This window comes from Caretta caretta, chromosome 6, assembly GCF_965140235.1.
Source record: "Caretta caretta isolate rCarCar2 chromosome 6, rCarCar1.hap1, whole genome shotgun sequence".
NCBI lineage: Eukaryota > Metazoa > Chordata > Testudines > Cheloniidae > Caretta > Caretta caretta.
In genome coordinates this window covers 38523552-38539257 of record NC_134211.1, presented here as the reverse complement: position 1 = coordinate 38539257, position 15706 = coordinate 38523552, and the positions used below count along the sequence as shown (strand labels likewise).

General features: G+C 39.4%; 1 protein-coding gene across 2 annotated transcripts in view; it reads left to right on the top strand.

Annotated features, from left to right (window-relative positions):
* Positions 1 to 15706, top strand: part of KIAA1549L (KIAA1549 like) — a 210698-nt gene that overhangs the window by 171247 nt on the left and 23745 nt on the right. For both annotated transcript variants that reach the window (XM_075129442.1, XM_075129443.1), the window contains 2 exons: positions 4047 to 4176; positions 11547 to 11894. In XM_075129442.1, coding sequence (XP_074985543.1) covers positions 4047 to 4176; positions 11547 to 11894 — 478 coding nt within the window. The remainder of the gene's footprint in view (positions 1 to 4046; positions 4177 to 11546; positions 11895 to 15706) is intronic.

Below are 15706 nucleotides of genomic sequence, written 5' to 3'. Positions count from 1 at the left end.
CTGTAGAAGTAGGTAAAATAATAAAGATTTCAGAGTTCCTGGAAAAAATGGCATGTTACCCTCTTGTTTCACTGGTATAGCTACCATTAATATTAATTGTATGTATGTGACTTCCAAAACATTATGGGAGGAAAAAAATAAATTAAATGCATTATTCAGGCTGACCTTTATATATTCAGATTTGTGGAAAACAGCATTTTAAAAATTGTTTACAAAACACTATCACGAAATAATTTGGTTTGTACAAGAACCAACACCCTGTGCTTTCAATTGCTTTGAGCATTCCGTGCATCTAATTCATGCTTCAAAATGCTGCAGTTGTGTTCCCAGAAGACACATACCACGTGATTGCCAGTTGTTAATGTTGATACCTCCCTTCTCATGAGTGAGTCTTCCTTAAATCAGCTAATTGGCAATCTCAGGGCAATTTTTAAAAACCTTGCTGATGGCATGCACTGGTCTCAGTTTTTCACTGCGTGGTATGTAATCAGGTCAAGGGTGTGCATTTATTAGAGCACTAAATGTGTGAACCTTTTAGGAAATGTGTCCCTAACTGTATAAGCAGGAGAAAATGTTTGTTGTCCTTTTGAAAGAAACACATGTAATTCTAAATGCCTTTAATTTCGGAGCATAAGATTTGCCATATTAGATCAGATCCATGGTCCATCTGATCCCATATCCTGTCTCAGGCCGTGGCCAGCACCAGAGCCTTCAGCAGAAGGTGGATAAATCCCTATAATAAACAATGGTCGAATAATATCTTTATCGGGAAAGTTTCTACCTAATCCACTCTTGAGGAAAAGTTTCTTCCTAATCCACTTTCAGTGGGACTTGTGTTCCTGAATCCCTTGGGCACTGTCAGGACTGAATCCCAGCTCTGTCACTCCGAGTGCAGAAGTGGGGCTGCAAGGATTTTAAAAATTAATACTTGTCACTCCAGGCTTCTATTAAACTCCCAAGGTTAAAGCTTTTCTCTGACCTTGGCTTGGTAAACACTGCCACCACCCAAATGCAAAAAAAAAACCCTTTGAACCCAGGAAGGAGCACTTGGGAATTCCTCTCTCTGGGGTACCCTGAAGCCCTTTAACCCCCACCCCCCGGGGAATGGCTGCCAGCTAATCAAACAACATGCAGAAACCTCTGAGAACACCAAAAATCCACACCTGTTCTTAAAAAAGGTAAATTTTATTAAAAACAAAAAGAAAGAAAGAAAGAAAATACATCTGAAACTTAGGCTTTTGTTAGATTTTAAAAGAGCAATTCCAAAAATCAAGCACCCAAAATAGTTTTCTTGTGGGTTCAGCTTAAAGGTTACAAACAAACAAAAGCATCTGGGGTTAGCACAGAGGAATCCGCAAGCCAATAAGAAATAAAAGAAATAACCTTAATTGCATCTAGTTAAACATTCTGATCTACTTACACATTGGAGTTCAGATAAGCAGTTCTAGGCATGATCTGATGATTCATGATCATACCTGGCTTAAGTTGCTTTTAGCATGGCTGCTCTGTCCCTCCAGCCCAGAGAACAACAGACAAAGAGAAAGTTTCTTTCCCAATTTTAAAAAGTTCTACCTTCCCATTAGCTCTTTTGGTCAGGTGCCCACTTTTTTTCTTTACCTGGGGGACTTTTTAACCCTTTATAGGTAAAGCAAGTAAAGAACAGCTACCAAGAGGGATTTTACAGCTAACTGGCTGGCTGGGTGTCCGTCAAAGGGAGCTATCGGTCCCCTTTATATATCACAGGCACTTCTGAAAATTCCAAGAGCTTTGCGGAATCAGGACTCAACAGTGGGTTAGGAAGAAACTTCCCCTAAGTCATAGGTGTTTCAGCGCTTTGTTGATTCAGGGCCCTTAGGCTTGATGGTTAATATACTTTAAATATTTTATCCTAGCTAGTGTAACTGTGTGATATTCTTATTACTCATGCAAATGTCCAGTGCTTTTTGAATTCTCGTAATCTATTTGATTCAAGTATACTTTGTGGTGGTAAGTTCCATGGACTAATTCCTCATTGTGTAAATCAGTGTATCCTTTTATCAAGTATGTCTTTTAAATGTGTTGTCTCTTAGTTTCATTGACTGTCCCCTTGTTCTTGTATCATCTAAAAGGGTAAATAGCAGTACTTGATTGCACTCTGTGCCACTCTCTATTTCACATCTCTCTCTTGTGTGGCTGTATCTGAAGTAGTTCTGATCTTTTCAATCTCTCTAATATCGAAGTCTTTCCATGCCTCTAATTTTTGATGATTTTTTCATATATAGCTATTTTCAAGTCAAGGCAGTTACTTTTAAGACAAAACTTTTAAGGTCATTCATGGTTTATCTTTACCATACTAAAATCTGTTGTCTGGCATAAAGCCCTCAGCTCCATCTATGAATCCAGCCTATTTTGCCCTTTAGTCAAATCTCACCACAAAAACCTTCACACTTTCTACCATGCCATCCCTTATTTATTGGGAGGAGATCCCCTTCATTCCAGTAACCTCCTTCAGATCTGTCAAAACTCAAATCTCCTCTGATGCCCTCAAAACACGTGACAATGGCTAGGCAGCTGAAAGTGCTTTGACTGCTGATTATTACATTTATAATTGTGTGTCTCTCTCTCTCACTGGATGGGGTGGACCAGGGTTCTGAGGTTAGACCGAGCATTCTCTCTCTTTCTCAGGTGCATTGCTAGCTAGTTCTTGCTCATGTGCTCAGAGTCTAACCTATTGCCATACGGGTCAGAAAGAATTTCCCACGCTGGTCTTGATTGGCAGTGACCTTGCGGGTTTTTCCCCTTCCTCTACAGTGTGTGGGAGTGGGTCATTTGCTGGGATTATCTGAATATATCTCAATCAGTTCCCTACCATTGCAAGGGCCTCAGGCATTGTTACACCTTGGTCCCTCCTGTTCTCTCTCTGTGGTATGTAATAGTTTAGGCTCCTGTGGGCTGTAATACTTTGGTTTAGTGTCAGTTGTTGGGTTCAGTGTGTGGGGATAGGTGATGTTGGTGGCCTGTGATATACAGGAGGTCAGACTAGATGTTCTGGGTTACTTCTGGCCTTAAACTCTGTGACTACAGAATAGTTTGTGTACTTAGTTATCCATTGTCTGAGGGCGGGGAGCTTTGCACTATACTGATCCTGGGGTTGGCTTGGTCCCCAGTGCAACTTGGAGCAGCCTCATATCATAATGGCACCTAAGGGACTCACCCAGTCAGGGATCAGCTTGAGTGCGGAGCCCCCTGCTCTCTCCAGCCTGAGGGGTTGAAAATGGGGTGGTGTAAAGCAGACATAGCTACCCAGTTAGACCACAGAAGTGGCAGAAAAAGCTGCTTAAACTTCATCTCTTCCCTGGAACATAACTATGCCAGGTGGGCTGGGAGCAGGTGGCACAGAAGTTGTACCTGGGCTTTCCTCCACACGTAGATTCCTCTACTCCAGGAAATCCTCAAGATGTCCTGCTAGTGCAGCAAGCATTTGGAAAGGGAGGAAGGGCTGAGGATCAGGCCCAATGATAATTCGCTTCACTTCTCCTGAGTTCTAATCCTGGTTTTGCTGGTGATATTCGGTGTTCCTAAATTACTTGCCCCAAATCACAGTTTTCAAATGTAGGTGTTTAAAGCTAAGCACCTAAACCCACTCGGGCATCTAAATAAAATGACCTGAATTTCAAAGTTTCTCAGCACTTGCAGCACCCGTTGAACTGACAAACTAATGTTAGTTATAACTAATTATTTTAAATCCTATCAGCTATAAACCACAAAGGATCCTGGTATTCACTTGGAGCTCAGCTCCTCTGGGCAGCTCCAGTTTATGGTTCCTGTGCCCTTTAGCCCTTTACTCTTGTGTTTTAATAATGGAAAACAAAATGTATAATGATCTCTTCTGTAATTTTGCCTTCTTCCAGCACTTGTGTGTGTATAGAAAGGGTATCCTATTAAAGTGGCTCTTTTGTAATAACTAAGATAATGTTAGAATAAAGGTTATAATTGCAGAATACTGTCTGTCATTTATTTTTGTGCTTTGCCTTCATTTTAATATTTTCTCATTGGATTTTCTCCAGGCAGCAGACAAAGAACTCTGTGTACAGAAGCAGACAGTCTCTGAACAGCCCTAGCCCAGGAGAAACTGAGATGGATCTTCTAGTTACCCGGGAGAGACCAAGGCGTGGGATCCGCAACAGTGGATATGATGTAAGTTTATCAGATGCATTCAATGAAGTTTGCTCAGTAAATCCTTAATTCAGTCTTTAAAAAAAGAAAAGAGAAAAAGCATAGGATAAGCTAACCAGAGTGCATTTATGAGTTTAACCTTAAGGTACATTATATCTCCTCAATGCCCCAAATTACTGAAATCAAATGCAAAACATTTAATGTACTTTCTATTTGCAGCTTGTTTTGCAGTGTAAGAATAGTTAACACAACTTCCTCCTTGAAAATCAGTACTAAATTAAACCATTGATTTCTAAATCTTATTTTATTTTAATAATTGCACTAAGTCTACAACCAGTTATAACCGACTGGCAATTTTATTTTTTACCCATTGTTTTGTTGCCTGAAATTAGGATCCAGATCCTCAACCCTGCTCCACACCCTGGGTGATGCAAAAGAGATGGAAAACTGGGTTACATAGCCATTGAGGGATTCCACCTGAGTAGAGGAATTCCCAGCTGGCACAAAGCCAGTGTAGTCAGATCTTGACTACACTCTTGTTTCAGGGGCAAGAGGCTGCATATTCAGAGCAAGTTGTGCTCCATTAATCCTGGACTGGTAAATGGCCCCAAAAGGCTATTTTAGCCATCATTAGTTGCATTAAGTATTGCCTCTGTGCTGTCCTCTGTGCTGTCCTGCCCCTGCAGGCCTCCTGAATCAAGGAAGCAAAAGAGTAAAACCGTGTCATAATGCAATATTTGCAACCTCATCTCAAATCCTGCAGCTCAGCCATACCACAGGATCTGGTCTTAGAGATGAAGTAAAAGATGGAGAGGAAGTTTTGGAAAAATAAGGGAGTGCTTCTGGGTAAGGGGTATCCTTTAACCTCTGGAGAGACTGACATTTTGCATGTGACTTAATAATTAACTCCAACTGTCAAGCACTGGTTTTTAGATAAGTGAAGGAATTTGGCAATGTGAGGGAATATGTTCAGCAAAATCTAAACCAGGGTGGATTGATTTAAATCAGTAATTTAAATCACCAATTTTAATAATAATTTAAATCAGCAAGCCAGAAACCTTGATTTAAATAATCATTTTAATCTTGTTTTGTATTTGTACTTTTAAGTTATTTTCCGAAACAAAAGTTAATGCTCATTGGTTGGTAACCATTAAAACATCTTGATTTGCGACCCAGTATAGCCTTTACACTCAATTTGGTACTTGTTTTTTTTCCCGGGAAGATACATTATATGTGTATGTATTTATTTAAGCATTTATACAGTTTAGCAAATATTTATTCAGATTCTAAATTTTACTTTTTTTATTATGTTAGAAAATGGTGAGTGACATCTTGCTGAACTGGCAACATGTCTGTATTTTTTATAGATATTGTGTGACTCCGATTGCTGTTCAGTTTGGTGCTATTAGCTGAATGCCAAAAGTTAAATCAAAGGAGGCTGAAAAAGGCTTGTTATGGAACCTTGCAGGAAAGGCAAAAAAATGACAGAGGTCAGGTACGCAGCTTCAAAGGCGTTAAGGTAACAGTGGCTGGGCCAACAATTGGTGAGAGAATTCACCCAGCTGGCTCCATTCAGGCCTAGGATGTTTTTACTCTTCCCAAGTCTAAGACTGGGATTAAAAGGAGACCTAACTCCTCAATGACGTTATAAAAGAAAGAGGGGTTTGGCTTGGGTTGAGCTGAGAGGCTGGCCAGGATGTGACAGTGGAAAGGCTGACAGACTGAGTCACAGAGACAGGGAGGACACTTCAAGCAATGTAGGCTGTTCCTCCTAGATCAGATGCTGAATGAGCCAGACCTGTCTGAGCTGCAGATAGAGAGATTAAGTTTAGGCAAGTGAATATGCATATAGGCCTCTTTGTCTATTTTAAAGCTGTTTCTCCAAGCAATGTGTATCTTTGGGGCAAAATAAGTCATTCTTTGTTCTGAAAAAGTGTTTCTGTGTATCACTACAAACATGCTATGAGAGGATCCAACTCCAGTTGGACCTATTTAATTAGTCATGCATGATACCCAAGCAACTGTAACCTAGGTCCTGGTGTGAGAGTAGATGAAATGTTGGACCTTTACATCTCCTGGGGTGGAATTCAAGTCCTGACACCTGTGTGAGGTGCACTCAGAGAGACCCGGAGAAGGTACAGTTAGCCCAGTAACTGACAGATGTATTTCTTTCTTACTATACAATTGTTCTATTCATTATTTGTGTCAAGCTGGATGGATATTGGAATTAATTAAGAATGCACAAAAACAGCATTTTAAAATTGTTTTCAGTTAGTTAAATAAACCTAATATAAATGCCAAAGTAAGTATATCAAAACATGTTTTGCATTTAAAACTAACAGATTTATTAAACAAAGAAAGCATTATCTATAGTTAGTGAACTGAATAAATTGTTTCTAGTCACCATGTTCTTCATGGTTTTAGAACTAGTAGACTTTATCTTCTCACAGTTAGTTTTTAGTTAGATTGGAAGAGAAAAATAAACTTTCCTGCTTTTAACTCTAATCTGTTTCTTAATTTTGAATGAACTATGCATTGAATTGAGGCAGATAAATAAACCGAAATGAAGAAAATACACTTTCTGCACCTGCAGCAGAGACTAATACAGCCAAAAGCTGGTTTAGCACATCAATAAACTCAGGCTCCAGGTGCTTAGCCAGTGAGTTCCACCAGTTTGGTGGCCTAACTTTCTTGAAAACTTTGGCAGCCAACATATTGCTTGAATATTTTTTATTTAAATTAAATTTATTTTAATAGATGATACTCAGTTTAGGTCTCCACATAGGTTGTCATTATTTCAAATTGAATTCTAAATATTTTTATAGATAAACATTTATTTAATTTAAATTTACAAAATCAAAAATATTTGATTTAAAAGTCATCAATTTTTATCCACCCTGATCTAAACATTTTATACACATCAGATTTCTTAAATGTTTCTTGCATGTTGACACTTCCTATTGGATTGTATAAAGTATTTTCAGTATCTTTTACTTATGCAAGCTTCTCTAAAAAGAAACATTTAGGTAGCAAACATTTTCAAGTCCAGCCTCCCCAGGTAATCAAAAGATTGAATGACTGAAGAAAAGCAGATCTGTATTATGTGCTAATGAATAATAGATTTGGGTAGGGTTGTAGGTAACACAGCTCTGGAATATCAATAGTTGAAAACTTTCTGTAGGCATACATGGATTCCTGTCATTAACTCAAAAATACAAGAGTAAGGATTTTATGGTGCTGAATTTAAGCTATTTTTGGGCGGCGGCAGCGGGGGGGGGGGGAAGTAGCGCGAGTCTTTAAAAAAGCTATAAGTAATGTAACTAATTCATTCATATTCCAAAAGGCCCTAATCTCAAACTCCATGTTTTATGTACATCAAGCATGCCTTTGCTGTTCCTCTTCCTCTCACGTTATAGTTGGCTATGGCTATATAGTAGTAATTTGCATAAAATTAGTTCTGCCTGAAGACCTCAAGTGCATCCTCTCTGATGTAACTGCCGATGTTTTCAGACCAATAAATGTCTAATCCTTCTTTTTTAGAATCCACTTCTTGTGGCAATTAATTACACAGATTAATTATTAGGTATATGCACATAGTCTTGCCAACCCCAACCATTCAAAAAAATGAATCAGGCTACCCCAAAATAATGAAATTGACTTAAAAATCATGAGATTGTTAATTAGGGTTTTTTCTAACCGCCTTCTGTTTTTTTGAGCAATTGGGATCATTCGGATCACACTTTCTTGCTATTCTCTCCACCATGAAGGCTAGAAACTTATTCTTTTTTTTTAAATGTAAGCTGAGAATTCTTACATAATCACTTGTCCCAAACTGGGGTTCATGAACCCCTGGGGGTTCGCAGAACGTTACCGGGGGTTCGCCAGAAACATTTCATTAATGGCGGCCAGAGGACCCCAGGCATTGGAAGCAGCAGATGGGTCTCTGTTGCAGGGCAGACAGCCCAAGCTCCAGGGAGAGTGGGGCAGGGCAGTTGGGGCTGGTAGCCCAAGCCCTGCCCCCGTGAGCGGGGGAGCCAGCCGCCCAAACCCCAGCGCTCTGCGCAGGGCTGGCAGCCCAAGCCCCAGGGAGAACGGGGCGCGGCAGTTGGGGCTGGCAGCCCGAGCCCTGCCCCAGTCAGTGGGACCTGCAGCCTGGGCTCAGTTGACCGGGGCGGTCAACGGGGTCCAGCAGCAGGAGCCCCGTGGAGTGCAGAGGAAATTTAAACTTAAATCCCTGGAAATATTCATTTTTAGGAGGGGGTTCACGAGATTTCACAATTTAGTGAAAGGAGTTTGCGGGCCATTAAAGTTTGGGAACTACTGCTCTATCACGTCCCCTCTTATCTTTTTGCTCTCTTAACTGAACAGTCCAAAGTTTTTGACTTTGGCCTGTATGAAAGTCTTTCTTTCCTTATAACCATTTTCCATGGATTTCTCTGGACTGCTATGTTTGCTATCTCCTTCTTCTTAAAACTGCGTGACTGGAACTGAATACAGTTTTTCAGGTGAGGGCATACCATTGATTTATATAATGGCATTGTAATATCTTCAGTAGTTGTCCATGGTGTTGTAGCTATGCTATGGATCACTTGATGATTACCTGTTCTGTTCATTCATGACCTGGCATTGGCCACTGTCAGAAGATGGGATACTGGGCTAGATGGACCTTTGGTCTGACCCAGTATGGCCATTCTTATGTTCTTATTCCCAGGATATTAAAAAGACAAGGTTGGTGAGGTAATATCTTTTATTGGACCAACTTCTGTTGGTGAAAAATAAGTTTTTGAGCTTAAACAGAGCTCTTCTTCAGGTTCTTCACAATTTAACATTCACACTTATTCTTGAATATTTATAATTCTAATGTTTTTCAGTGTGAAATGAAAATAAACAGTAAATAATACAAGCCCAGCATATATGATGAATTAATGCAACTAGATTTTAAAACTTGAATAAATGTTCATCCTTCACAACAACCTCCTCCAAAATCTGCCTGGTCATCCTAATATTAGTGTTGAGTCAGGTTGTAGCATGAAGTTCTAGTAAGGAATCATTATTCTTATGGTATAGTTTAGCACTATTTTCTTCATTTTCAGGAACGGATCAAAGCCTCTAGAAGTGTAATGGCTTAACTACAGGGCTGTAGTTGGGCACCTGATTTATTTCAGCATTAGGTATTAATAGATCTCTTGTGGGTTTCTAGTCACTGACACTTTTACGGGCTTGAGGAAATAGGTCAGGATTATACCTATTAATCTTGAAAGAGGGAGCACTGTGACCTCTGAAGCTTTATTAGCTATGTGTATACACAAAAACCCTCCATATTTTATAGTTACTATACTGGAATTTGCCTGTTTGTTCATCCTCTACATAAATAGAACAATCAGGGAGGAAATATATTTGTACAAATGATTTCTGGTGCAGTGTCACATTAACTGCAGGCAGTTAAATAGAAATCAGACTTCTGATATTTAGTGTTTGTGAGAATTGATTCTATGTAGTGATTTGTTTAATTCCAAAGTGCATTGACTTTTTTTTTCTGAAAAATAAGCTATGGCAAAGCAAGGCTGGAATTTGGAACCTCTTAGAAACAACTGTAGGTTCCTGTTTTTCACCATTGCATTCTGTGCCTGTCTCCTGCACCCAATCCTGTTTCCTGATTCCTGCATCACCCCTATACTGTGCTCCCCATGCTTGATCCTTGCCTCTCCTCCAGTTCCTGCCCTTACACCTCGCCTCCAATCATCAGTTACCAGTCCTGGCTCCAACCCTGGCCTCAGACTTCTGACCCTGAGTCTGGCTTGGCCCTTGGCTCTGGCATTTGGTATCTGACCTTGGCTCTGACCCTCAGTTTTGACCCCTGGCTCTGGTAATTGGCAGTTGACTCCGGTGCTGACCCTTGGCGTTGTTCTCTAAACTGGATACCTGTTCCACCCACTAGACTTGACTCCTGCTCTAATAAGCCCAACCGATTACATTCTGGTCCATAACACCATGGATGGATTTAAAAAACAACAACCCACCTCTATAAATGTATAACCATCCTTTCGCAAAGGCTACTCTATGGATTTGGAATAGAACTAGAGAAGATCATTTTTTTCCACTCACCACTGACACCCATTGCAAATAATCCAGATCTTATCCCAAATCACAAACCAGAGAGTTTTAAAGACTGGGAGAGCCAGGGAATGCACACAATTGGCCAGCTATTTCTCTCTCTCTCTCTCTCTCACACACACACGCCCTTCGCAAGTGATCATGTATGGTTTTTGTAACATTTGTGGGGCTAGTCTCTCTTTTGGTACACACTGGACTCATTAATACTAAGAATTAAAGGAACATTGTCAACTTGAACTCTAATTTTTAAAAATTAGTTAAATAATTTCACCTACCTCTGAGTCTCCCTGGCAGTTTTCTTGGCTTTACAATTATATTTACCTATTTTTTAAAAAGATTTTCTCCTTCATGTGTGGCAGGTGGAAGACCCACACAAACAAAGGAAACTGACTAACCTAAAGGGAGGAAATGATGTCCCATGAATGCACAAAGTAAATGAAATGAGAAAGATGAAAATAGCAGTATTTCTCTCTAATTTCTTAGGTGTTCCTTCTTACATTGGAAGGAAAAAACATTCTAATAGGTGTGTGATTTTTAAAGTTAACGATGTCCCTTTAAATGTGAAAGAGAGGAAGAATTAAAGCTTTCACAATAATTACCAATACACACATTTTAAAATAAAGTTTTTATGGTTGCAAAGTCAAACACTCAAAAGTTAGGACGTGCCAGAAATAGGGCCTTTTCTCATGTGCATTATGATAGTCTTTAGTTATATGGTCATACTATTTTTTCCACAAGACTCCCCCTGCCTTATTTAGTGCACAGAATGGACATGCTCTAGGGATGAATCAGAACTGTGTAGTGAAGAAGACTGTCTCTTGGACCCCGGCTTCATTTGTTGCAGAAGCTGGAAGGCTGTAGAGAATGAGGCAGAGAATTGCAGGAAGAGAAAGGATGGTCTCATGGTTAAGGCAGTTGAAAGCTGTCCTAGAGATCTGAATTCTATCCCTGCTTTTGTCAGAGTTCCTGTAACATGCTGGGCATATCACTTAAACCAAACTTTTTACAGGTGGTCACTAATTGTGTGCTCCTCATTTTTTTGGTTGCTTGACTTGAGACCCCGGATCTGAGATGCAGAAATTCTGGGCACTCACAGCTGCAACTGACATAAAAATTGTACTATATGGTTTATATGGTCTCATGACTTATACCATTTTGTGCCTGGGCATGAGATACTTCTGGTATACCTGTATTGAAGAAAATATGTAAAGAAGCAGCACAGACCACTGTTCTTATAAGTGTGTGTGTATATAAAATGCTTTTATTTTATCCAACAGACCGAACCTGAAGTGATAGAAGAAACAAATATTGACCGTGTCAATGAACCTCGAAGTTATACCAGATCCCGTCAGGCTAAAGGCCATTCTGAGACATCAACTTTAAGTTCTCAGCCTTCCATTGATGAAGTTAGACAACAGATGCATATGCTCTTGGAAGAGGCATTTAGTCTGGCATCTGCAGGCCATGGAGGGCAGAACAGACAAGATGCTCACAGTTCAGCACAACACTTACCATACTCTGAAGTTGTGACCAGTGCCCCTGGTACCATGACCCGACCCAGAGGGGGAGTACAGTGGGTGCCAACATATAGACCAGAAATGTATCAGTACAGCTTACCAAGACCAGTAAGTTCAAATATTATTTACTACACTGTACTATCATGGGGATACTGGTGTTCTGGGCTATGTTTTTAAAAGCTAGAGCCCCATGTACATGTGCATGAAACACACATGCACTTTCACTTCTGGTAACTATGTGCACATTTGTAGGTGTGTGCGTGCACACACACTTAAAAGAAGACTCCTAATTTCCAGTTTTAATAATGGGCCCCTCACCTGGGCTGTTTATGTAATAGTGTGAAGTAGTACTTCCTTACATTTGTTTTAAACCTGCTGCCTAATGATTTCATTGAGTGACCCCTGGTTCTTGTGTTTATGTAAAGAGGTAAAATAACACTTCCCTAGTCACTTTGTCCACAGCATTCGTGATTTTATAGACCTTTATCGTACCCTCCTCCATCTCTTTTATAAACTGAACAGTCCAGTCTTTTTAATCTTTCCTTGTATGAAAGCCATTCCATACCCCTAATCATTTTTGTTGTTCTTCTCTGTACCTTTTCCAATTCTAATATTTATTTTGAGATGGGGGGTGACCAGAACTGCACACAGTATTCAAGGGGTGGGTGTACCATGAATATATACAGTGGCATTACAACATTTTTTGTCTTATCTATTCTTTCCTAATGGTTCCTAATGTTCTGTTGGCTTTATTTTGACTGCTGCTGCACACTGAGTGCATGTTTTCTGAGAACTATCCATGATGACTCCACATCTCTTTGTGTGGTAACAGCTAATTTAGACCCCATCATTTTGTATGTATAGTTGGGATTATGTTTTCCAAAGCACATTACTTTGCATTTATCAACATTGAATTTCATCCCACACATTCAACACAAGTACAGTAAGTGGCTTCTTGTTTTTTAAAATGGTGGTTCTCAACATTATGGGGGCAACTGTAGCAGTTTATCAGACCAAGGCCTCATTTACCTGCTTTTTCTTATTCATTGTTCACACACTAGCACATCAGTTAATGACTAGGAAAGTCAGATTTGGAGAAGCTCATGTTCATAGATGGCTGGAGAATACACAGCTGGACAGGGAGCTGACAGCAGCTATACTTAGGATACACGGAGGGTTATCTTGGCAGGAGGGCCTAGTGTACCAGTTGCAAGGACCACAAAGTGTGGTCTATAAAGGATAGTCTTGTGCTTAAGCCACTGGTCTGGGACTCGAGCTGGGTTTAGTTCCGGCCTCTGCCATTGATTTCCTGTGCAACCTTGGGCAAGTCAGTCTGTGCCTCATTTTTCTCATCTGTAATGTAGATATTTCCTGCCTCTCAAGTATTGAGAGGATAAATTGATGAATGACTGGAGTGCTCAGACACTTCAATGATGAAGTTTGAAAAGTATGTAGATAGCGGTATCAGAACGGCTGTCCATGATCCTGGTTGAAAATCACTGTTTTAAAGTTCCCGATACATTAGAACCTCTGAGTTATGAGCACCTCGGGAATGGAGGTTGGTTGTGACTCTGCAATGTTTGTAACTCCAAACAAAACATTATGGATGTTCTTTCAAGAGTTCACAATTGAATATTGACTTAGTACAGCTTTGAAACTTTACTATGCGGAAGAAAAATGCTGCTTTCTCCTTATTGTTTAGTAGTTTAGAACAGTACTGTACTATATTTGCTTTTTTTGTTTATCTCTGCTGCTGCCTGATTGTGTACTTCTGGTTCCAAATGAGGTGTGTGATTGTTCAGTCAGTTTGTAACTCTGGTGTTTGTAACTATGAGGTTCTACTGTACTGTATGTGAACATTACAAAACAAACATTTTCTTTCACAAGTATCATAAGCAAAGCTAAACCTGGGATTAGTTTTGTCTGGTGAAGTAAACAGAACAGCAGTCAGACTACTGGCAATGAAACTGAAAAATAGGCCCTGTAAGAATGTGAAATTACTGAAAACACCTGGAAATTTGCTTCAGAAAGAGAAAAATCAAAAGGCAAAGTTGTTGTTATGGCAGGATTTTTTTGCCAGGAATACATATTATTCTGAAAGAAGGCATTTCTAAAGTTATAATAGAAATAAAGATTCTTGACTCTGTCTATATTTGAGTAATCTATTACTCTTAGAGAGAAATTGTTACAACTCAGAATCATCATTGATATGTTTACCTTCAATGGTCAGAAGAATGTACAATAAGGGATGCTTTTTCTGAACAATCCTTCATGGATAACTTGAAGCCAGTGGTATTAAATGCTCACGTTCAGGGAAATACTATTTAAATCACAATAAAAGTACTCCTGGCACTTTGAAATTCCCCTACTGCAGTTCATACTGCATTTGATCATTTTTTATGGTTGGAATTAGATTAGCAGTTGTGTTGGTCATTAGATGTCCAGTCAAATTACTTTTATAGTAAAGTAGGTCTTTCTGAAGTGAAATAAAAGTTATATGGCTATGTAGTTTTGAAGAGAGACTAGTCATTCTGTTCTCTGCATCTTAGCGTTAATGCTTTATAAAAGGGATCTACAGGATTTTCACTAAGATTTGAAGTTGAAATTTCTCCAATGTATCTCTAAATAAAAACTGGGAAAATGACATTAAAATGCTATTTTTGTTTTTCTAAGTAGGTTGTAGTGTTTAGCTGCGTGACTCCAATAAGAATCATGGTAGGGGCTTTATAAGGTTTTTCAGGCACTTCATGCAGCTGCAAGGGTCAGCTGGAGCCTATCTTTAAGTGTTTAGCTAAGGGGCTCAACATCTGTAGTTTGGGTTGGTGGTTTTTTGTTTTTTTTAAGACCCTTTCAAGCATTCATTTAAGGATACTAACATTGTAGTTGCCACTTCAGAAATCCTGACAGCTGCCTGAACCACGCTGAGAACTGTAGTCTGAAAAATGGCAATTATTTTCCTGGAGACCAGAACTGAAAACCACAGAATAACAGAGCCTTGTTAGTTTGGACTCTGGGCAAGCTACCATCTCTCTCCTCTTTTTAGTGCTCTGCAAAGAGGGAAGATAATGATAAAGGGGGCCTGATTCTGATGTGAGAACTAAGACTAATGAGGGAGAACTGGTCCGGCTTTGACTAGCTGATATTCAGCCAGCGTCTCAAAGATTCTAGACCCATGCTGCTTATTGAAGCAAATGTGAATCAATATCAGTTTTGTAAACTTTTACAGCTATTAAAATTAAAATCAAGGAAACATATCCCCACAGCTAAGCTACCATTAATAATAATAATAAAATAATAATAAACTGAACTATTAAACCACAATCAAATCACGGTCAAATCAACAAGTTAGTATCAATATTGGATTGGAATCAATTTAGTTAAAGTGTCAGATTAATACATAGTAAACCCTAAGAAGTGATATAAAGAGGTGGCTATTCATATATATATATATAAGATTCTAGGATTGTAACTCTGAAGCCTAAGATATCCGAGTCAGTGTAAAGTGATGAAAGCAGCTACAAGCATGGTTGAGACCTTCTCTTTGTTCAGAATATCAATAGGTTGAATCATCACTGGGTTTTGTGGTCTGTTACCATCCAATTTAAGTTTTCAGCTATTTTGACTTTATGAATTACACCCATGCTGTAATAAGGCATCTCTGTATGCCAGGCCAAGGATCCTAGATCATGATGATATCAGAGATAACTCAGCCAATCACTATCCTTACTCTGCAGCTTATCTGCATGCAACAGTTTCATTGGTTGTGTGAGGGAGACTGCATTACTTGACCCAACGTCCACACCCATATACCTACTGCCACTCTCACAAATCAACACAAATGTCCCAGCACAAACCCCCTTAGACACAAATCAACACAATCACCAGCACACACGATAACCCCAAACTCATAAGTCCTCTCT